At 50.8% G+C, this 22718-nt stretch overlaps 1 protein-coding gene across 7 annotated transcripts in view; it reads right to left on the bottom strand.

Moving 5' to 3' along the window:
- Positions 1–97: 97 nt before the first annotated feature.
- The window catches only part of LOC123857404 (liprin-beta-2), a 176925-nt gene continuing 154304 nt past the window's right edge, over positions 98–22718 (bottom strand). For 4 of the 7 annotated variants that reach the window (XM_045894209.3, XM_045894211.3, XM_064577054.1 and 1 more), the window contains 13 exons: positions 20418–20556; positions 19254–19286; positions 18702–18843; positions 17942–18070; positions 11452–11602; positions 11058–11169; positions 10732–10820; positions 10300–10422; positions 8791–8916; positions 7905–8093; positions 6624–6800; positions 4371–4436; positions 98–3221 (listed from right to left, as the gene is read on the bottom strand). In XM_045894209.3, coding sequence (XP_045750165.2) covers positions 3150–3221; positions 4371–4436; positions 6624–6800; positions 7905–8093; positions 8791–8916; positions 10300–10422; positions 10732–10820; positions 11058–11169; positions 11452–11602; positions 17942–18070; positions 18702–18843; positions 19254–19286; positions 20418–20556 — 1548 coding nt within the window. In that variant the 3' untranslated portion in view covers positions 98–3149. Of the gene's footprint in view, positions 3222–4370; positions 4437–4742; positions 6801–7904; positions 8094–8790; positions 8917–10299; positions 10423–10731; positions 10821–11057; positions 11170–11451; positions 11603–17941; positions 18071–18701; positions 18844–19253; positions 19287–20417; positions 20557–22718 lie in introns of those variants that run through there. The other 3 variants (XM_045894210.3, XM_045894213.3, XM_045894212.3) reach the window with 2 other exon arrangements.

Raw genomic sequence — 22718 nt, 5'->3', positions numbered from 1 at the left:
CTAAGCAGCATTCAAGGGGCTGGAGGCAGACTGGTTTCTGAGGCCTCCTAGCTTGGGAGGCTCGAAGTGCCTTGCCCCATAGTTTAATGAAATCAACTTCAGCACAAAGCAGACAGCTCAGGAGATGTGGCTCTGTGGGGAATCTGCTAGGCCAGCCCTACATGTGAATAGTCTTGTGTGTGTCCAAGGGAGGTCAGAACTGGCAAAAGTGCAGGGGCAGAATTCCAGAAGGATCCAACTGGGGTCATATCAACTCCCAGTAATCTCTCTTGAACTGCCCTCTCCAGAGTGTTGTTTTTAAGGTCAGACTTACTAGAGGGCCCAGGCACCCTCCATGTGCTCTCTTCCTTCTTTGGTAGGAGACCCTTGAAGTAGGAACGGTGTTGAAAGGTATTAGGGAGTAGTAAATCCGTACGGTAGGCAGGCTTCAGCCATGCTAGACTCCCTGTGCTTTGCACAACAGATGGAGGCAAGGGCCCTGGTTTTCTCAGCATCTTCTAAATGCCAGGCCCCGTTCTGGTGTGGCGGGTGGGGTGGTTAGCACAGAAGCTTCTGAACTGCAAATGAGATGAGGCTCCAGGAGTTATTCCTGAAATCCTTGCCATTGCTAAGCCCAAGTGATCCAAGTGACCTCCCAGCCCTGGCCGTCTGCGGCCAGGCTGACGTGCTGCTCCGTTGCCCAGGGGTGGGTAGAACTTGTCCTGCACTTTAGTTCGCATCATTCTCACAACAAGCTGAGATTCCGTGGGGATGATGTTCTCCCGAGTGACAGATGAGGAAGGTGAGGCTCTAAGTTATTATCTTCAGGTCCTTCCAATACAACAGGAGGCAGCAAAAGCTGGGCTTCAGACCTGGGTGCTTAAGTCCAAGTCCTTTCCTTTCTGCAAAAACTGGCATTGTTAGCATTGCCTCCAACGGTGTCACTGGATGTGCGTGTGTGCATGCGTGTGTGGGGGGGGGGCAGGAGAGGGTGAGATGGCTCTAGAGAACTCACCAGAGTGCAGCTGTGCCCTGCCTGGGGATGGTCTCACAGAGGGTGGGTAGGGGTGCGATGGGTGCGGGGTGTGGGGGGGAGGGGCTGCGAGCCTTCACCCATGCGTGTGTTCAGCGCACCCTCAGCAGATCCCTACTTGGAGAAGCTACTCCGCTGGGCACAGTATGATGAGTAAGAGCCCACCCTCGTACTTTCCTCCAACACAGAGCTTACCACACCTTTCCCCTCTGGCACACTCGGGAACCGAGTCATGTCTGAAATCCAGGGAGCACCTCTTCCTCGAAGTCTTTTCCGGCCGCTCCCCCGGCTCTCCATTAAAAAGGACACAAGTAGGGTGCCTGAATGGCTCAGTTGGTTAAGCGACTGCCTTCGGCTCAGGTCATGATCCTGGAGTCCCGGGATCAAGTTCCACATCAGGCTCCCTGCTCAGCGGGGAGTCTGCTTCTCCCTCTGACCCTCCTCCCGCTCGTGCTCTCTCTCATTCTCTCTCTCACAAATAAAAAAAAATAAAAATAAAAAAAAAAATAAAAAAGGACAAGTAGTTTCTACTGGAGCATCTGTACCTTTCAGCTTAGAACAGAGATGTAACCCCCACTAGAGCATCAGCACCCTCAGACAAGCACCTTGACATTCGTGCCTAGACCTCCAGCCCTCAGCCTGGCATGGAACATGCTTAACCTGCACATAAGAAGGGGTGGGTGGCTGGAGCACGGCACGGTGGCCTGCTTGGAGTCCCTGAGCAGTTTGGGGACCAGGGCTGGCTCTTACTCCGGCGGTACAGGAGTGCACCCACAGCAGGTGCTCGGTGCCTTCGTGCTGAGGGTGGCTGTGTGAGGGAGAAAGACACCCAGCAGGGGAGCTAGGAGGGCTCCGGCTCAAGGGCTGACGGCACAGTGGGACACAGGAAACTCCGACGCATCAGCGAAGGCTTCCTGAAAGAAGCCGTGTGGCTTGCTGGCTCTGGACAGGCGCAACTCGGCCTTGAGAGGGGGACCAGGGGGAAAACGACACCTCACGGGGAAGGAAAGGCAGCGGCACAGGCTTTCGTGAGGGTTCGTGAGGCCGGAGATCGGAAGGGCCATGGGTGCTGCCTAAGGCTTTTGAACTCCTCTCGATTCTGGAACTGAGGCGTTCTTCGCACAACGGTATCAGGATGAGAACGGTGCTTTGGGAAGGCCGCTCTCGGACAGGGGAGAGAACGGCAGGGGACCAACTGGGGAGGTGGGGGACCGAGGAGCCCAGCTTCGGAAAGCAGAGGAGAGAGGAGGCCTGAGCTGTCACAGGGAGGAAGAGGATGGGGCTGTCGCCAGTGGGGAGACTGGCCGGGAGGGACAGAAGGGCTGGGGGCACACGGGGCCTCTCCCCGAGAAAGGAGACACGGCAGGGAACAGGCTGTGTGGGGAGATGGCCAGGGGCGGAAACGCTGTTGGGGTGTGCGAGGGCCGTCCGCTGGGGGCAGCCATCTGACCAGACACCTGCACTTGGGAGCCTGCGCTGCGGGTCAGCCAGGGTTAGGGGGCCCAGGGTTTGGAGGCGCCTCTGCTCAGACCAAGGATGCCCAGCAGCACGGACAACCGGACACCCTGCTGCAGAGGAGGGCAGGACGAGGGCAGTGAGGGCCATGGGAGGAGTCCCACTGCTCCTTCGCCGTGCTCACCCTGGGCCGGTTCCTGTGAAGGCAAGTGCCCCCTTGGCGTGGAAGCAGCCAGGAGGGGCTCCCTGTCATTTCAGCCAGCTCAGCCACTACAGGACAGCCAGAACTTTTTTTTCCAGAAGTTTCTTCCAGCAGAGCTTTTATGAACTCCTTGCCCTTCCCCTTTGGCGTAAGAACCTCCCAAACGTCACCAGGAAGAGCAGGGGCCATTGAGTCTGTGCTGACGTCTCACTGCCCTCCCCACAGAAGTGGGGGGCAATCCATGTATAAAAGTACAAAAGGTATAAAAGCTGTGGTGAAGAGCCTAGCGCGGCTGAGAACGCGGGGCCCCCGGGGCCCCCTCCTGGACATCTGTTCACCGCTCTGCTCGCTCCTGTCAGTGCGCACATCCGAGGGGTCCTGCCAGCCCGTCTGGGCTCTGCGGGCGGCCACGCCAGCTCCCCGACGCAAAGACCCGGGGCCCCCACGCGTGGCTCTCTGGGCTCTCGGCCACGAAGAAAGTCACCTCCAGTCCTCAGGGCTGGGAGCGGCCAGGCGAGAGTCGCTCAGCAGCTGGTCCTGGCTCAGCAGAGTCTGAAAGGACACAGCCCGAGGGCCAGTTGAACAGGGTTTTGGTCAAGGCTGCCGTGCGGCAGCTACGCAGGAAGCAGCGGGACACGGGGTGGGGTCCCGTCTGACACCACTGGCGCCCTCTAAGCTCGTGGGGTTCCGGGGACCCCGCATGCACAATCAGAACAGACTGCGCTATCAAGACAATACATCGCTTATACCTTAGAGGGGAAGTTGCTATCTCAAGACCACCCAAGGCCTACGAGTAGTGGAGGGCAAGGCTGGGTGCATGCACTTCAGTGTGCGAGCCAAGGGAATAACAAAATAAAAATGATCCCATTTCGATTCAGGGAGCCCCTTCCCCCTCCGCTTCCATCTTGTCCTTGGATACAGCCTTCTTAATGTGCCCTAAGAGATCAGTGAGCAAAGGACGGGGACAGGGGCTACAGCCAGTGGGCTCAGTGATGGGACCATCCAAAAGTACGGGGCAGTGGAAGGTATAGGGCCTCCACAGTGTGAATCTTCTCTGTGGCTGGACTTTTCCTGCCAGCTGTCGTCTGTCTCTAAGCCTTGCGAGGAGGCTTTACAGACAACTAAGCTGCGGTTTGCAGAGAGAATGACTTGCCTGAGGTCCCAGAGTCAGTGAGAGGCAGAGCAGGGGCTTGAACCAGATTGGCCTCCCTCCGAAGCGGCATCTCTCCCGGACACCATTCTGCCCCTTCATGATAGTTTGTCCCCATGAGGCACACCAGGATGTGTCCACATGCCCATGATTGCCATGAGGCCAGAGGCATGGCACAAAATGCACGTGTCTCAGGAGCAGAGGGCAAAGCAGTGCCCACCAGGTCAGAGAGGAGGCCCGGGCATTGGGCTGACAAGGCAGGTGACCCGGAACTGCCAAGCATCTTGGTTTCCTCACCAGCTCTGAGCATGGGAAGAGGACCAAGACCTGGCATGCTTTAGCTGGTTTCAGCTCAAGGCCCGTGACCCTTCTCAGTGCCCCTAGCAGCTCAGGCCACAGTGCTCAGCACCATCCTTCGAATTCCTAGCATAGCCTAGGACCCAGGTTGGGATTGGGGGCGGGGGGGAGGTGGTCAGGCTGTGGGTATCACGCCAAACTCGTGGGGCCACCCCAGCACCTGGCCTACTGCAGATAGAGGGTCAGAATCCTACCGTGAGGCGGTGAATGTCTTGGGAGAGGAGCCCTATCTGCGTCACAGTGCCTTCCGAAGGGGCCATCTGTAAAATGGGCAGCAGCCTGATCAGCACACGCGGATGGACTCGGCTTGTGATTCACAGGGATGGCATGCAAGTCCTGTCCTGGGAGAGTGGGTGAGGAGGGGGCCCAGGCCCTGGGGAGTGACAGCTGGGCAGGGCACATGCCGTTTCTGTCCTTGGGAAGGCCGGAGCTTCCAGTATCCCACACTGCTGTGTGCACACGTTCCCAGGGCCCATCCTGGCACCAACACTGAGGGTGCACGGGAGATGAGAAGCAGCCCTTCCACCCATGCTCAGTGCTCCAGCTATTTCTAGAAGCAGAAAGCAGCAGGGACGAAGGCCTCAGCATGCTGAATACACCGATAATTTCCGGTGACAACGGGACCCCGTATGCTGATGCCCAGGGTAGGTATGGGTGGGCACCCTCAGGGAGCTGCTCATAGAGCTTCCTCACTGCCAGGAGCCTCCCTTGCCTCCCCTCCTCCTCAGGTAATGCTGGTCTGCTCCGTCTTCCCTAAGCCTATGTAGACATTGTAGATTTAGAAGCATCCTCTGAGAGCTTCAAGTATCATCCCACATTTTCCAGGTGGGAAAACTGAGGCCCACAAAGGGACACAAGCCTTGCTTGAGACCACAGAGAAATGTAGTGACATAATTCCATGCAGGGTTTGAAAACAGGTGCATGCAGAGATGCTCTCCCCAGGACACCCTAGGAATCAGGGACAAAGCCAGCCCTGGGGCTCGATGACAGCTTCGCCCAGCGACCAGCCCCGAGGAGCACCTGCCATTCAGTGTCCCGGGTACTGGGATCAGGCACCAGGCTGACTTCAGAGAGGCCCAGGTGGTCATGGCCTGTGGTTATCAGCCATCCCTGGGGCTGCTGGTAGTTTAAGAAGCAAACCAGAGCGCTGCCTCCGTCTGGGACAGAATCAGAGTGCCCTCCATGGGGCCATCAAGCCCTGCCCCGGCCGTCAGACGGTTATAAGGTCGCTGTTATTTTGCAGATGAGGCCCGGGGGACCCAGGAGGGCCAAACCCTGCCCTAGGCAAACTGGAATCTCATGAGCAGGAACCCAGACTGGCAAAATGTGTCTCTCCGTCAGTCCCCGTCCAGACAAGGCCCATCTGGAAGAGCCATTATCAGTTAGCCAGCCTCTAAATCAGGAGGCCAGGGCTGTTCCCGTTCTGCCGACAGACCGACCAGCCCCCACAACGGTTATGGGCCCAGCCAGGTTAGTAGCAGGGAGGCTGACAAAGCACACAAAAGAACAGAGGCAATTTCCACGAGGCCGCGTTCTTGTCTCCCCCTCTGCCCCTGAGGAGGCTCACGCTGCTGAAACGGAAACCGACTCTGGGGTCTGCACGACAGATGCGACCCAGTCAGTGAGCACGAGGTTCCCCACGGCTTCATAAGAGGGAGGTGGAGCCTGAAGCGAAGAGGCCCCAGACCTCCTCTGAAGGATACGGGGGTCCCTCCCTACTCCAGTTCCCTCGTCCATGACACTTGGCAAATGCCATGTGTGCCCCTGGCCAAGGACTGGCTCGGGGCCACCCGCTGTCATGCTGGGCAACACGCGGGACTCCATCTCCAGCTGTGCCCAGCTCTCTTCCCTGCCCAGTGAGGTTAAAGGTATGTGGCGCTGTTTGCTTTCTACATAAATACTGTCTTTATTACCAGAAAGAAGCGACCACCTCTGTGGGTAAGGCACAACACAGTTACGCTGTCACTGCGGCAGGAGTCCCTGCTGCCATCCCTGGGGTCTCAGCCACAACTCTGTGGCCACAGGCCTAAGGCACTTAAGATTGCCCCTCAACGGAAGCCCAGCAGAGGGGCCCAAGAGCTGAGCCTCTGGGGATCGCCCACGGTCTCTGAACCCGTGTCCAGGGTTGTGTGTTTCCACCGGTGCCGAAGATGGCCACTAAGAATTACTATAGATGTACAAGCGTCTCTGCGTCTTTCCTCCTGAGTCCACCTTTGGCAACAGTCCCCAAAGGCTGGCTCCTTAGCAAAAGTGCCACTCCATACCCCGGCCACCCCCAGAGTTCAGAGAGAGACTGGCCTGGAGTACACAGCAGCCGGAATGTTCTGTGAGGCATGCACAGGGGCGGGTGGTGAGGTGCAGCTCTATGCGGACACACGCAGTGTTACGGTGAAGCTCCCGGGGTGCAGAGAGGACAGGTAACAAGGCCATCAGCTAATCCGTCCCACCTGGTCCAGCCCGTCCAGTTCAGGGGCATCGAGGGGGCTGAGGCCCCGGTAGCCACTGTAGGCCCTGGAACTGTCACCAGCACTGTCACTGGGCTCCATGGGGCAAAGGTAGTCCGTCGACTCATCGAATTTCTTTCTTCTTATGTTTCCAAAATGCGAAAATCCTAGTTTCCTTGGCTAAAACACAGTAAGTGCAAGATTAGGAGAAGGGGCTTATCAGGTCAGCGTGCAGATAGAACTCACAATGTAAGAGCGGGCTCATGAGGAAAGGAAGAAGGCAAACAACTTCTGGAAAAATTCTCAACAAAACAGAGCTCCTGGCTAGAGAAAGGCCAACAGATAAATAATCTTGAGCAAGGAGAGAGAATCTTGCTCCTCCGAGACTGTGTATGAGAAACTCAGGCCCTGCTGGCCCACAAGTGACATTCTACTTTCCCCAAGGGAAACCAGGAACGTCTACTGGGAGCTGAGGTGGAGGCCCTGCCTCACACAGTGGCAGCCTCTGCGGCTCGTGGCACCTCGTGCCCCGGGGAGGCCACACCGGAGAGCCCTGGGCAGCCCCTCCTGCTGTTCACGCTGGTCTCCCCCAGACACACTTGTGGTCCTGCTCCCTTGGGGAGGGAGGTCTGTGCATGAACTGTAGCTGGACCTAGGCATCCCCTGCTGCTGGGGACACGGCCTCCAGAGATTGTGTGTGTGGGCCTGCAGTCTGAGGAGGATGTGGTCCGAGGACAGTGTGGCTCAGGCAGTTTCTCACAAGCTCTGTGGGGTTCAGAGAGCCCCAGTGAGTGCTGCTGGTGCTCGTATGACCTGGGGACCCCTGGACAGCCGTGGACTGGCCGCCGCCCCAGCACAAGGCCACTGGAGCGCTCCCTATGTTGGCAGACAGTTCTGAGGAAGACCCCCCAGAGCAGTGTGGCCCACAGATGAGCCTGACCGAACAGAACTCAGAATCGTGAGCTCATCTGCTTGTGAGATGAGTCAAGGCAGCACTGGGACAGAGGATAAGCACTAGCTGCCTGAGAGCAGATGCTTCCGGGACATAGTGTCCATGTACAGAAAAGTTTACTCTCTTCCTTGGACTCGGGTACGGCAGGGAACTGGCTGAACAAAAACAGATGAGGAGACCAAGCTCTGAGGTCCGGACCTGAGACAGCCTCCTCATCCGTGTGCCCCATGGCCCTTGCTGGTTTGGCTCCAGGCCACTGGGCCTGCTGCAGTACAACATGAGTGCTAAAAGGCAGGCCCCTGTGCCACCCCAGAAAGGGCCTGGCAACTCACCCGGACTTTGGCTGTGGTGGTCAGCGGCATGTATGCTGGTGAGGCTATTTTCTCTCGCTTTTCTTGCTCAGCCTCAGGACCAATCAGGGCATTGAATTTGGTGGTTAAGTGGCGTCTGAGGAGCGTCTTTTGTGGTGGAATATTGAGAAGCATAGCTAGGGTGTCCCCAGTGAAGCGTGGCTCCAGGATCTAAGAAACAAACACAGACAGACCACCCGGGGATGACCACAGATGGCTCCAGGAGGGCACACTGACAAATAGGCCCTCGTGCACAGAGGGGTGTCTCCAGAGAGGGGCTGAAGCTCATCCACTTGTCCTGTATCCCACTCCTCTCTGTTTCCTCGGCATAGGGCCTGGCTCTGGGTAGACGCTAACACACTGGCTGACTGCCCACCTCATTCTCACTGCCCAGGAGAGAGCGGTGGGTTCTTGGATACGGCTGTCTCCTCAGGACCAGTCTGCTCTGGGGGACATCCGAACCATCCTTTCATTTCCCCACTGGCTTTACCACTTGACAGATCTGAGTGACAATCATGACTATACTGTGGCAAGGGGGAAGTTCCACTGTGGTGGCCAACCCCTCACTTCCCCAGCCACTGTGTTCCTTCAGGTGCTGGTGGAGATGCCATGTTAAGGCCAGACTTATGCAACCCATTTGTCCTGGATCCCTCTGGATCTGTTGCTACAGAAGACCTTTCCAGAAACCATCTTGTTTCCATGAGGTATATTCATTTCCAACTGCAAATTATCAAATATTTTGAGATTTCAATTGATGTAAGGGTTATCAACATTTTTTCCTAGGATTTATGTCTAGCCATGAAGAAATCAGTTTCTGAATACCCCCGTTTACACTGAAGCAGGTGGGCTAGTCTAAAGAGCCACTCACGATGAGGCCTCCGTGGACACCACTCCCACGAAGGTTGGGTGCGTACTCCGCCAGGTCCACAGATCGCAACCACTCCATCACCCTGTGGTTGGACCACTGCACAACTTCTGAAGGAGAAAGGTTACTCTGTGACAGGGAGAAGGAGAGAGTGAGAAAGCTGGGTCTAACAAGTCCTACCTGTGGTCCCCTGTGGAGCCAGCCCCTGGGAGTAAGCCTGCCCCAGATGCCCGACCAGAAGACAGCCCTCATGCCCACAGAGCTAGGTAGCCAGCCCACCTGCCTAAGAGCCTTCCTGGTTTCTAAGAGATAGAGCTCTCACAGAAACTTGCAAGACATTCCACACTGAAATATCTGATTCCAGAACCCTGTGACTCCCTAATCCTCTGGCTGGGACTAGTAAATGAAGGCACAGAGTCATTCATTCGGTGATTCAACAGAACTTGAAAGAGGACTATCATTTAAGAGTCAAGTGTTTTATAGACGAAGATCTCCTGGGTGTGGCCAAATGTTTCAGGGGAACACATATTAAGACACTTAGACATAAGTGGCATCTTAGTCTTCAAAATGCTCAGCACTCTGACACACAGAAGGCATTCAAAACTTATTTGCTGAATAGGGAGAACACGAGATGGAAGGTGGAGGTAGCAGTTTTTAATCCCTCAGGAAGAGGAGTTAATCTTACAGCACAGTTAGACTTAGCTCGTAGGAATATAGGAGACGGGGTGTGACTGACAAGCCTTTAGCTTCGGGGCCCAACAAGAGCTCTGTGCCATGTAGAACATGACCAGGCGGGGCGCCTGGGTGGCTCAGTCGGTTAAGCAACTGCCTTCGGCTCAGGTCATGATCCTGGAGTCCCGGGATCGAGTCCCGCATCGGGCTCCCTGCTCGGCTGGGGGTCTGCTTCTCCCTCTGACCCTCCCCCCTCTCATGTGCTCTCTCTCATTCTCTCTCTCTCAAATAAATAAATTAAAAAAAAAAAAAAAAAAAGAACATGACCAGGCACCTCTCCAGGACGTGGGCTGCTGTGTTTACCTACACTATTTCTTCTCTAGCAAAACCTGCTCACCATCCCCTGTGCACCTGGGACTAAAGGTCAGCTAATTTTGTAGCTACAAGTAGGGAGATCTGAAATGTCTGGGTCCAGATGGGCTCTTCTCTCCTCTGTCTACTCTGACCCCATCTTGCCATTTTGCTTTCCCCTCCTTCTCCTTTGCACCACTTGCTCATCATCTTTGATCATTGTGATGGCTTTGAGAGACTTGTTGTTACTGCCTCTGGCCCTGAACTGGGTCTCCCCAAGAGCGGTGGGAGCTTAGAAGTCTAGTGTCTGTGGTGGGGCACAAAATGCAGGCAAGAGGGGGTGTTTGGAGCACCATGAAGCACTAGCAAAGGAAAGAATCCCAAGCACCCTGGTTCAGAAGGCAGCCATGTTGCGCTAAGGTCACTCTTGTTTTCACACACCTAACCTTGCACACAGGGCTGCCAGGATAGGTACCATCCTGCCCTCACCTCATCAGCTGGCCGCCGGTGTAGGCAGTGGGGGTTGAAGTTGTTGACATGCAGCACATGAATGGCACATTTGATACTGAGATGATGTAGTTGGCTGGTAACCTTTAAGAAGAGGAGATCATTCTGGAAGAGAAGAGTTTTGGTTGATAAACCAGAGTTTCCAAGGTGACTAAGACCCTTAAGATTCCTTCCCAGACCACACACAGACAAGTCTACCACATCTTAGAAGGTGCACATGGACACACCAGCAGCTTCTCTTAGCACAATGGTTCCTACTCTGCCACCTCGGACCTCTTGTGTGACCAACAATACTATTTAAGGACCTTAAGAAAAGAGCGGGGAGGTGGAAGCAAGTTTACAATAAGCACCACGGGGATACCTACACTGAGTGCTTGCAGGGACAACCAAAACACTGAAAGGGAAAATCCTCACCACAGTTAGGTACTGTAGCATTCGCCCATCGACTCTGGACTCATGAAACTGGTCTTTGTATTGTGGTAAGCCAATATCATCAAGCCAACCTACAGAAACCAGAAGAAACAGGTGTGCTCGGGCTCTTAAGAATGGGAGACTGTGAATGCAGATAAATAAAAAGCAACAAATGATCATCTTGCGGGTCCAGCTGGATTCCCCATAAGGAACTCCCTCATTTGCCTTTTCCAAGGAGAGCACAGTCTTTGAGGCACGCATTCCTAGGCAAAGTGCTAAGTTACCCTTAGCAGCAGCCAGAGACACGCATCTATGCTGCCCGTCCTTACGTGTCACCCAGATGTGGTCCAGCAGGGCAGACTTCTCCTCCTGCTTGGTGTTGATGGCTTTCACAGCTAAAATCAGCTTCTTCCTGTGCAGAGGCTGCTTAATTCCCAACTCCTGAAATTGAAAGATGAGGACAGATGTGAACTTCCAGCCAGCAGCTTGACCATTGGAGGGTGCCACGTCTGGGTGGAGACAGTCCATCTTGGGGGGGGGGGTGCGTGTGGCCGAGGACCCCTGCACAGTGCCCTGGGATTGACCTGCAGTGACAGAGGACATCTGTGTGTTTGTGTGTGTTGTGTGTGTAAGCACAAGGGAAGGAGGAGTGGGGGCCACACCTCACCAGACATTGGTTTGAGGAGAAAAGGGAACCTCCTTCCCGGGGGGCTCAGCCCTTACCTTTTCCATGTCCTGAGGGGTAGCTGACAGTAAAGTGTGGCCAGAAGTCACCCACTGCCGGGCAAAGATCACATACTGGCCCAGACCGAAGTCCTCCAGCCATGCACACACGCGCTCGGTGCTCCACTGGGCAAAGGGGGCACTGGCGTCACTGGGGAGCAGGAAAACAGCAGGGCCCTGTTAGTGGGAGAGCCTGAGGCTGCATGTGAGCACAATGGAGCCTCAGAGAAAAGGGAACCGTGTTTTAAACCATCCAATCATAGGATCTTGCTGCACGAAATTCCACTAACAACACTCACTTGTAGTGCACTCGAGAGTTTCCTGTGATAACACCTGGTGTGAATTTCGAATCCGCAGCGACTATGAGCACGGGCCAGTCACGGGTTCTCAGGAGGCCATGTTCATGTGCCGTTGGTCCACTTATGAGGCACACGTGCCACGAGCCCAGAATCGTGCCCCATTACGAGGATAATCATGTTATCAGCAAGATTTTTATGGATCAACACTGTCTTTAGGGAAATGCTTAGAAAACTAGGAAAAGGGGGTCAGTTCTCTAACATTAAAAAAGAAAACCTTCTAGGGGCGCCTGGGTGACTCAGGTCATGGTCCTGGAGTCCCGGGATCGAGTCCTGCATCAGGCTCCCTGCTCAGCAGGGAGTCTGCTTCTCCCTCTGACCCTCCCCCTCTCTCAAGCTCTCTCTTATTCTCTCAAATAAATAACATCTTTAAAAAAAAAAAAAGAAAACCTTCTAAATAGCTAATGCTTTATTAATGAAATACTAAGGACATTCACATTAAAGTCAATAGAAAGAGTATTTTTAATCAGGACTAATAACATGGGTCTGAGAGTGAAGCCAGTATAAAAAGAGAAAAAAAGAAGGCTAGAAGGTAAAAGTAAAAGATTGCCTCTCTTCTCAGATGATGCACCTCCCCACCTGGAGAACCCAAGAGAACCCAGTAAGGTCACTAGCTACAAAACGCACATCATATTTATACGACTTACAAAATCAATAGCACACATACTAACAGTTTTGTTAATTTAAAAATCCCATTCATAGCAACCAAAATTATACAATATCTAGGAGTTGCTTCACAAGCAATGCCTCAGTCTCATGTACGTGTGTCGGGGGACGGGAGGCAGTGATGATAACACTCAACTGAGCAACATCAAGTCATGAATAAATCAAGACCTAGATCATGTTCCTGGACAGGATGATGGGTATTACAAAGCCATCAGTTCTTAAAGACATCAATTTTTCATGGAAGTGTGAATATAATGGCACACTTGAAACCTCCATGGAGTCTGGGGTGGGGGAGGTTGGCGAAGCAACTTTATTTCATTTGAGGAAAAACCAGCCAGGATTTATGGAACGTAGAAAACTAGATAGTCTGTAAGGTTCCTTCCAGGAAAGCACCCCTAACCCCATGCTGGTTAAAAAATTGTTTTGGAATGCCTGGTTGAGTTGTTCTTAAGATGAAGGAGTTAAAAGACCAGAATGACAAGAAAGCATGACCTCTACCTCTGAAACCAGTAATACATTATATGTTAATTAATTGCATTTAAATTTAAAAATAAATGTGACTAGGATGTAAAAAATAAAATATTTTTTAAAAAAGTAAAGAAAAAGCATGATTCTAGGTGTCTGGGGTAAGTGCTGGCCACGTGGAATAATAAGCCATGAGTAGGTATAGATCCAGGTTTTGTGAGACCTAGAACTTGTAAAATTTGCATGGACCTCCTTAAGAAAAGTACAAAATTTGAATAGGGAATTAGGAACAAATATTTAGAATAATAAATCACGGAGGATTACAAATTTAATCAAACTGAAAAAAATCATGGAATCTAGAAGTATTTTTATAAATTCCTACTACAAGTTTGTTATCTTTGCCGATGTATTAGATCATGTTAAATCAAGAAATTTTCAGCTTTTTCCAGTGTGTTCATATGATTCACTTTATATGAACAATAATCTAGGAACCTATTCACTATTTTTGTTTGGAATTTATCTTTTGCTTTTAATGAATTACTGCTTTTGGTATGATCTGGAATTGTTTTGTTTCTTCTCCTTTTTTTGAGTTACTAGTTTTTTTAAAATCAATTAACATGTAGTGTATTATTAGTTTCAGAGGCAGAGTTTAGTGATTCATCAGTTGCATATAATACTCATGACTCATCGCATCAAGTGCCCTCCTTAACACCCATGACCCAGTTATCCCCATCCCCCTACCCACCTCATCTCCAGCAACTCTGTTTGTTCCCTATATTTAGGAGTCTCTTATGATTTGTCTGTTTTTTTTCTTTTTTAAGATTTTTTATTTATTTATTTGAGATAGAGAAATAGAGAGAGTACAAGGGGGGTGCACAACGAGAGGGAAAAGCAGACTCCCCAGGGAGCAGGGAGCCTGATGCGGGAGCTCCATCCCAGGACTCCAGGATTATGACCTGAGCTGAAGGCAGACACTTAACTGACTGCGCTACCCAGGCACCCGGTTTGTCTATTCTTAATGCCAGAATACTTTCACTTTCAAATGTTCATTTTATCATTTTTATTTCACATTCTATTAGCTTTTTGATTTCACTCCTTTTCTTATTTCTGGAAATCAGTAAAAATATATATGCAATGAATCAGCGGGGTACTTCAGTTCTGAAGGAAAAATGTGTTTTTGAAATCATAGTTTGAAAACCTCGGTCTTATATACCTTTTCAACAGTTCTACAGCTCTGGTGCTCATCTTCGACAGAATTCCCATGTCCTTCTTAGTAAATGGTCTCCACCCTCCTACACCTGCATTGTTCCCACAGTGGCAGACCCTGCTCCTCCACCCCCTTCCCCCGCTAGGTTCTTTCAGTTCTGGGGTCTCCCAGGGCTATAGTTGAACATGCAATCAAGTAATTTAGAGAGGACAGAGAAGGTACCTTCCAGGCGCAGCCAAACCACTTGCTTTACTGACATGTTCCAAAACATCTTTCCAAACTGCGGTTAAAATGACGTAAGAGATTATCAGATAGGCCATCCCCATGAAAGAGGGAGAGCATATGGTGCACTTATAATTGTACACACTTCATCAGTAAGTGCATTTCTGACTAGAGAGAATTTCTGTTTTGACTAAGCATCCAAGAGAACCAAATCCCTTGCCTGGGATTTTGCAGATCTAATGACTGGAAAAAGTTTTCACAGAATAGCTGCTGGTTTTATACATCTGAAATGTTTCTTTTCCACTACCCCATACTTCTGATACTGAGTGCCAAAGGACACGTTCACACTGGGACACGATCGCCAACTCTGCGTCTTTGTATCAGAGTGCTGGGCAGATGGGCACATTGGGAGGTAGCAGGAATCCCGGGAGCCATTTTTACACAGGACAGCTCGTCAACTAAACACGAAGTGACTGCACACCCCAACAAATCCAAACTAAATGGATGCCCAAACTTTCCCCTGGCCAGGTCCCCCAAATGCCCATGATGCTCCAACATCATCTGACAGAAGGCAGTATACAGACGGGGGGAAGGTTGGAGTAAAGAGTCAGTAGTCAAAAACTGGTTGGGTTAAAATACCTTACTTAGCAAGTTTTGAAAAACACATGGCTTTGTCAGCACATTGATGGGACTCTCTCGAGATCCTAGAAGACACCCGGGTGCAAGCAAAGGACCTTGAAGCTTAGACTTTTTCACATTCAGGATAAACCTGATGCCATGAATATGGGAGAAAGGCAATAAAAGAGTCTGACTGAAGACCCTCAGGAGGCCAACTCAGAAATCATCCCTGCACAGAGATGAGATCCAGCCATGTCATCGAGTCTGCCTGACTTTAACATTATACACTACTGCTATTTCTTGGAAAAATAAAAATACCTCTCACCACATACCAAAATAAATCCCCAAATAGACGATTCAGACACAGTTTTTAAAAAAAATCATTGAAAAAATTTAACATGAACAAAACCACAAAGGAAAAGTTCATGAACCTCATTATATGTAAACATAAACGTTCCATATGTCAAAGTGTCACAGAATAAAGTAAAACTCTGCAACAAGCCTAAAACATAATTTATCACAATTATTAGACATAGCTTCATGTCTTAATATATAGAGAGCAGATAGAAGTCTGTAAGACAGATAATAACAAAAATGGGCAAAAAATGCAGACAATTCACAAAAAGTAAAATGACAAACATCTGCAAACTAAATTAACAATAAAATGTAATTTTTTGTGGGGTGATAGGCACTCTGGGCCACAGTGCCAACTGGAATGTAAATCAGTAAAACTTTATAGGAGAGAAAAAAAACACAATAAAATTCGTTCTTCTATAACCTCAGAGAGGAGTCCTAGGAAATGTCATTATCAAATAGGATTATTTTAAAAAGAAGTATTTCATTAGAAAAAAAAAAAAAAACAGACTGGGGCTGGAGACTTTCTGTAACCAAGTACTTTTTCTACAGGGATATTGGTGATGAGACTTTTTTAAGGCTATACCTAAACAACTATAATTATCAGAGGACATTCGTTTATATCAAATTTCCGCTGATGAGTAATAAAGGCCTTTCTTTTCTACCACCGGACACAGGGCCTTACCACAAGTGTTGTTAGCATAAAAGCAGCAATCTCCTCAGGATGTCTTTCTTTCCCTTCCTCATCCTTGTTATGGTTAACAAAGCACAAAGACATTCACACAAAGCAGCCCTGTGGCTGGAAATGCCGTTTTTCCTTCAGCAGAGAAAGTTCCTGATTTTGGTTACCCCATCCCAAAATGGCTGGCCGAAGGTATGGGGGCCTCTTAACCATGTGGTCCTGCACTAAGGGTCTTAGAGAAAGTTCTTATAGCCCTGCCAGTGAATCAACGCTAAAAAAATCACCAGAATTGGAGCTGAGGTTAATCATGCAAGCTTACTGTAGATTATTTTCATCTCTGAAAAATCAGAAATGTTTAAGTCTAAATTTAAAAAATTGCTAGCAAATTAGAACGCTCTTGTGGAATATATAAGCTTTCTTTGGCTCACTTTTTAATGGCTCTGAATGGGTCTCTGCCTTCTCTTGCCTCCAAAAGCTACCATTTACTGACCATTTACTTTTGTAACACTGATGCCTTGATCCCGAGAGCAGGTAGAGAAGTCTACACACCCTCACATCTCTCTGCATGGCACCTGGAGAATACCTCTGGGGATGCCCATCAAAGCGCAAGTGGATCTGGAAAGGCCCTGCGTCTCGCACCTGAGCCAACCTGGAAAGCCTAGAACCCGGGGGTGGCTGGGTGGGGAAAGGGAGTGTGCATCCATGGGCTCCCTTTCTCAGGGAGGAGGGTAGGCCTGCCAAAAATAGGATGCTTTAGGGAAACGTGCTTCTCTCGTCATTGGGATCTAGACTGTACTGTTTCTGAGGACTGATTGTGAGTTGTGCACTTCTTACTCACCACCTGCACTGGTAGATGGCAATCTCAGAGGGATTAAATATAAGAGAATTAAACTTTACTTTTCACTGTCCGGTTAGATTTAAAATGTCACAATCCAATCCTGACGAAGGCCCCCAGAAGCCTGATCTTGGCTGAGTAACTCAGACTTCAGGGGATAGTTATTGAAGATGTATTTTGTGGAAATTGTCTGATGGGAAGAGAGGATCAGAGGATATGGAAAGGGATTTTCCTAAAACACAGGAGTACCGTTTCACCTGGGCAGGCCTGAGGGAGGCACGCTTTCTCAGAATAGGGCGGCCTAAGGAAAGGGGGCAGAGCTACTAACTGGAGAGTGTCTACCAGGGCAGACAGGGCAGGCCAGGAAAAGTTTAGCTTCTTTCCACGCTTTTTCATTCAGGCGTGATGGGAGACTCCTGCAGAAGTTCCCCTTGTGGTTCCCCTGGCACACACCCTCTGCCACCCCCTTTAGCTAACACCCTTCAGTGAAGTTTGGCGCCTTGTCTTAGGAGGCATAATGGCAATGTGGCCTGCTCAGGTGGCAGGGGACAATGCCCTTTCTCACTTTTACTGGAGGAGGTCGACCCGTGAGTGGCAGAGTGCTGATGCTTGGGTTAGACGGGTAGTAGCGATGTAGTCCTCATAAGAACTTTAATAAAATACTTCTTTTGATTCCTCACTTCATAAATGAGGAAACTGAGGCACAGAGAGGTGACAGAACTTGGTTTAAGGCTCGCCGCTAGGAAGTGGTTGAGTGGACATTCCAACTCGGGTCTATGATTCCAGAATCTGTTGCAGACTGGTTCCAGAATGGTTGCACCAGAGCTTCTCAATCCAGCATGTCGAGGCACTGCTGAGAATGAATCACACATGTGCAGAGCTGCTGAGGTCCCGGGTAGGCCCGAGGGCCCACCACCCACAGTGGCTTGTAGGGAGCCTCTTGCCTTTACCTCAGTGTGCCTGTAAAGCATGAGCAACATCTGCTGGTGCCAAGTGGGAAAGGGGGAGAAGCTCTGCTTCCATCTCGGGAGCATCCCTGGCCAAGATCTCACAGTTCTCTGTCAATAGACTAGAGGGACCCTTACCATTTCTGACCCTTGGGGTCTCTGGTCCTGGAGAGCCTCGGCCCTGCAGTTGCCCGCAGCCCACCTCGTCGAAATTCTGCCATCCCTGGGGCATCGGTGTTAAAGTTCCCGGACTGAGTTCTTCGGATCCTGTGTGGAGAGGAGTCCATGGAGACGGTCAGGGGGCAGCTGGGAGCACGTAGGCAGGGCACCACCCCCTACGCAGGGCCACACCAGCTGGACGCCGGGCTCTCCATGGCACTGCTGCCCAGGGCCTCCCAAAGGTCAAGGATCATGGCCTGTGACAACGCCCCAGACCCAAGCCTCAATTCTCATTCTGCCTCTTGGATTTAGGGCAAGCCCTGTGGGGGTCCAAGTGAGGAGTGATGTGGGGTAGGATGCCCGTTTCTGCTGCATTTCACAGACTGGATCAGTGGGGCCAGCAAGTCTTTCTTCAGACACAGACTGACCCCTGGGAAGGAAGAAGTTGGTCTCAGCCATGTGTCTCTTCCAAAGTACATGTGGTGTAAGCTGCAGAGAATATGCTCAGGGTTTGTGGGAAGGAGTGATGTCTGGAATGAAGGGCAGGTAGGCAACTGCTACATTTAATGTTCTCCTCCTCTGGGCCTTCAAAGAGAACTCAAATTCTTCCCTCTAACGGCCACTCTGTTTCTAGTGCTGTTCCAACATCTAATTAAACAGGGGGCTATGTGGTTCTTTGCCCGTTCAAGAAGAATACTGATTCTAAGCAACGTAATTACGATCACCACCACCAACTTACTTTCCCCAGAACTTCCTGATGCCTTTGGGGCTCCGTTTACCATCTGGCGTCAGGGGAGACTGGGGGCTTGAGTCAGTGCCCGATGACGTGGATGAGAGGTCATTGGCCACGACAGTGTCATCCCAACCACTTTCTGTGTCTCCTGAGATGGAAAGAATGGAATGGTGTGTGAAGGTCAGAAGGAACATGACCTTCAAAACCTCGTCCCCAGGCCAGGGCTATCCTTCAGTGGGGGTGGGGAAGAGTATGCTCTGCCTACAGAGCAGAAACTTACACCTCTACCAGCAGGGGGCTCAGGCACACTCCAGACTCTCTCTGAGGACTGGACAGGTTAAGGTTCCAAATCAGGGTGAGCTAATGTCTTCAAGTGCTATAGGTTCAGGGGTCCAAGTACTGGCGGGTAACTCCAACAAGGAGCTTCCTCCTTCCCCCAAGGGAGATGCAGGGATGCAGGCAGGAGGGGGACATGGCTGAATGTTCCGGAAGGGGAGGGTGTCAGGGAAGGGACACAAGGGCATCTCACTCTCCACCTCACCTGAAAGGGTACAGTACCTAATATGGGGGCACTGACACTCCGGCCACGATCTCCAGCCAATCAAGAAGCAGAGAAGCCACATGAAGAAGCAAGAGAGGCCAAAGTCCAGCCCAACAGAGTTACAGGGAAGCAAAGAAATAAACAAAAGAGTCATCGAGCAAGAGAGAAAAACTCAAACAGAAAGAAAAATAATCCCATGAGGAAAGGGGGTGGGGGAATGGTGACTGAACTTGGCCCACAGGGTCAGTGCGGTAAGAGGAGGCCTCACGTGAGGGGACCAAATACTCCCGGGGCCTCTTCCTGGCAGGCCGGGGCATCCATACACACGTAGGGAGAGGGAGGGAGAGCAGCAGGGGCTGATATACCGGGCCACATGCAGCTCCTGTGTGGGTGCCAGGGCTCCCTTAGATCAGACGAGAATGGTCTGAAGCTGTTGCAAGTCCAGAGTCTCAGTGTTACTAGGACAGACTCATTCAAGAGCTTATCTGGAGTTCTGCAGCCAGAGGCAGAACTGGCCAAGGGCAGAAGCCAAACCACGGGCTGGCTCATCGAACTACCAGGGATGAGGAGGAGGGTAGGGAGAGCTCTGCAGGGATCAGAATGTTCCCTCCTAAGCTCCACAGATCTGTTGTTGTTGTTGAGGAAAGATGGCCTACTCTGCATGAAAAGCAGCAAAGACCCCCCCAGTTCCAGGCCCTAAGCACCAAAAGGGTACCTGTGAATGGACATCCTTGCCCACTGGCCACTCCAGTTCCCTAAGGAAACACTCTTCCTTGGAAGAGCGCATAATATCATCCTACTGGTAATAGGGAGGCTGCTAGAGGAAGGCAGAGCCAGGAGAGAGATCAGGATGACAGAGGAGGAGGGAGGGAGGGACGGGAAGGATGTAGTCAGCGGTCTAAGAAGGAAGGAACAGAGGAATGATGGGAAAGACATGAAGGGCCAAGGTAGGAGGACTGGAAGAGGGCAAATGGGGGGTGGAGGAGTGACCGCAAAAAGAAAGTGCTGGCTCACAGCCTGGGTTTCTGGTGCTCTACAGGGCTTACCAAAGGAAACAATGAATCCAGACAGGGAGCCATGGTCCCTGCCAGTGAGGCCACCCAGAGGGATGACTTGTCCTGTCCACCCACCCCCACCATCCTCCAACTGTGGGCCGCCAGCCCCAGGGCCTGGACACTCACTCAGCCTTGGCAGGCTGCTCCCTGTGGGCTCCGGTTGGGGGGCAGTGGGAGTCGACTTGGCAGCCGCTCCATTGGGCGTAGCTCCTGAAGGCTTCCCAGGGAATGTGGGGTATTTGTGATCCACCAGGAAAGGGCTGTCCTATTAGAAGGGGAGAGAGAGAGACCTGTTGAATCAACTCATCGGCCTCAGACTCAAACCCACTTAGGAAACCTTTGGATGCAGGGACAACTCAGCTTTCCAAGAGCCATTTGTCACTCAGGCCAACTCAGAGACCTTGCAAAGATCATTTAGCCCAGGAAAAGGGACCAGAGGTCTGGGAAACTTGCCCAAGGGCCACACAAGGAGACAGGGACAGAGTCAGGCCCAAATCCAGGGCTGACTGCAACTGACCCTAAACAGGAAGTGGAAGTGTCTGGCAAAGGGGGCTTTGCCATTTGGCCAGATGCTCGGACGCATGATGAATTAACAGGCATGAATGACCCTTTGAGAGCTTTGAATTAACAAACCCGAATTCTAGTAAAGGGCATACCTATTGCTTTATTATATGTATTTATGATATCATATATGTGATATTTATATATTATGGTAACAGTTATTTTGAAAAACACCAGGTTAAGACAAAGCGAGAAGGGATGCACACATTCGGAAGATGATGAGAGAAAACAGGCCGGGGGCAACACGCCAACCATTCCCTTGGGAGCTGAGGATCATAGTCTGCACGAGGTTCAGCCCCAGTACAACAGGCCTGTGCACACACCCTAGCCACAGAAAGGGTACCCAAAAACCAAGATAATGTAAAGGGAAAAGAACTGCACTTAGTTGGTCAGGATGGACATAATGCAGCCAGAGAAAAACAAGCCAGGATTTCACTCACATGTGGAATTTAAGAAATAAAACAAATGAACAAAGTGAAAAAGATACAAAACAAAAAAAAGACTCTTCACTACAGAGAACAAATGGATGGTCACCAGATGGGAGGTGGGGGGGGGCATGAGTGAAACAGGTGAAGAGGATTAAGAGTACAGTTATCATGATGAGCACTGAGTAAGGTATAGAATTACTGAATCACTATGCTGTACACCTGAAACTAATATAACACTGTATGTTAACTATACTGGAATTTTTAAGAAAAAGGATATAATGGCCCCTAAACCCACAAACCTAAGGGAAACCCAGTGGAATGCATTTGAGTAAGAAGAGAAAATGAAGCAACATAACCAAGGAAATCGACTGTGGACTACTTGATTGGGCCCAGAAGAAAAGTAATATGAAAGTTCTGATTTCAAACGGACAAGACAGAAAAGTAGTGGAGAGTTTAATGACTGAGACATCTCTTGAACTTTCATTTAGTTAAAAGCTGTGTCCAAAGAATTTCTGAATTCAGTGCGCTTATAAAATACAAGTCCTAGAAATTGTTTGAAATCCAATTCCTTCACTGAACGTGGACTACTAACCCCTATAAAAAAGCTCAGAAAGGAGAGATGTGAAAAAAAGACTAAATTTCCAAGGAAGTCTAAAGAACTGGCTGGTGAAGCAGAAATAATCAGAACCTTAAGACAGGGAGACCGCATGATTTTTAAATTCATGATGACCCACGAGGTAGAGATTGGACCTGGTCAGACCAACAGTTTGCAAATGCTAGTCCCTGTACCAGTGGTTCCGGTCACCTGGGACACTGGCACAGACTGAGTTCCCGTGAATCTGCCCCTCTGGGAGTGCACTCCAAGTGTGGGTATTTTTAACGAGCATTTCAGATTACTCTGATGCACAGGCAGACCTGGAACCACTGTGGTTGTGGGGAAGGCAATGTTCAAAAGGCTTAGGGAACTGTGACTCCAGGTTCCCCACGACACAGGAAATAGGGGGGTGGGGAAGGGCTCTCAAAACCAGATTTCCAGTTGCATTGTCACACACGTGCACCCACCCCCCACCCCCCAAGACAGGGCAGAGACAACTGAGGCCGCCAACATGGGCTGCCCTGGGTGCTCACTGAGGAGCTGAGGGAAAGAGGACAGAACCTAACCCAGGACAGGCGGCCCAGACCTGTAAAAAAGACAACAAAAGGACTCAAGGGCGACAGAAAGGGCTCTCAGCTCTGTTCAGCCAAGAAGGACAGCTGGGAAGGCAGGACTCTCTGCTGGAGAAGGTCAAGGTCAGGACAGGACCCAGAAGGAACAGAAGATAAGGCTGGTTGTGGGGGAATGGAAATCCCAGCTGCCTTACGCTAGAACAGGGAGGCAGCGCACCAGAGCGGCAAGAACACGGGCTTTGTGTCAGAGGGACTCAGGCAAAGCGCCTTC

Source organism: Mirounga angustirostris, unplaced genomic scaffold (genome assembly GCF_029215605.1).
Source record: "Mirounga angustirostris isolate CCGP_5_RB_7025 unplaced genomic scaffold, mMirAng1.0.hap1 SCAF_13, whole genome shotgun sequence".
Lineage (NCBI taxonomy): Eukaryota > Metazoa > Chordata > Mammalia > Carnivora > Phocidae > Mirounga > Mirounga angustirostris.
This window is presented reverse-complemented; position numbering and strand designations above follow the sequence as displayed.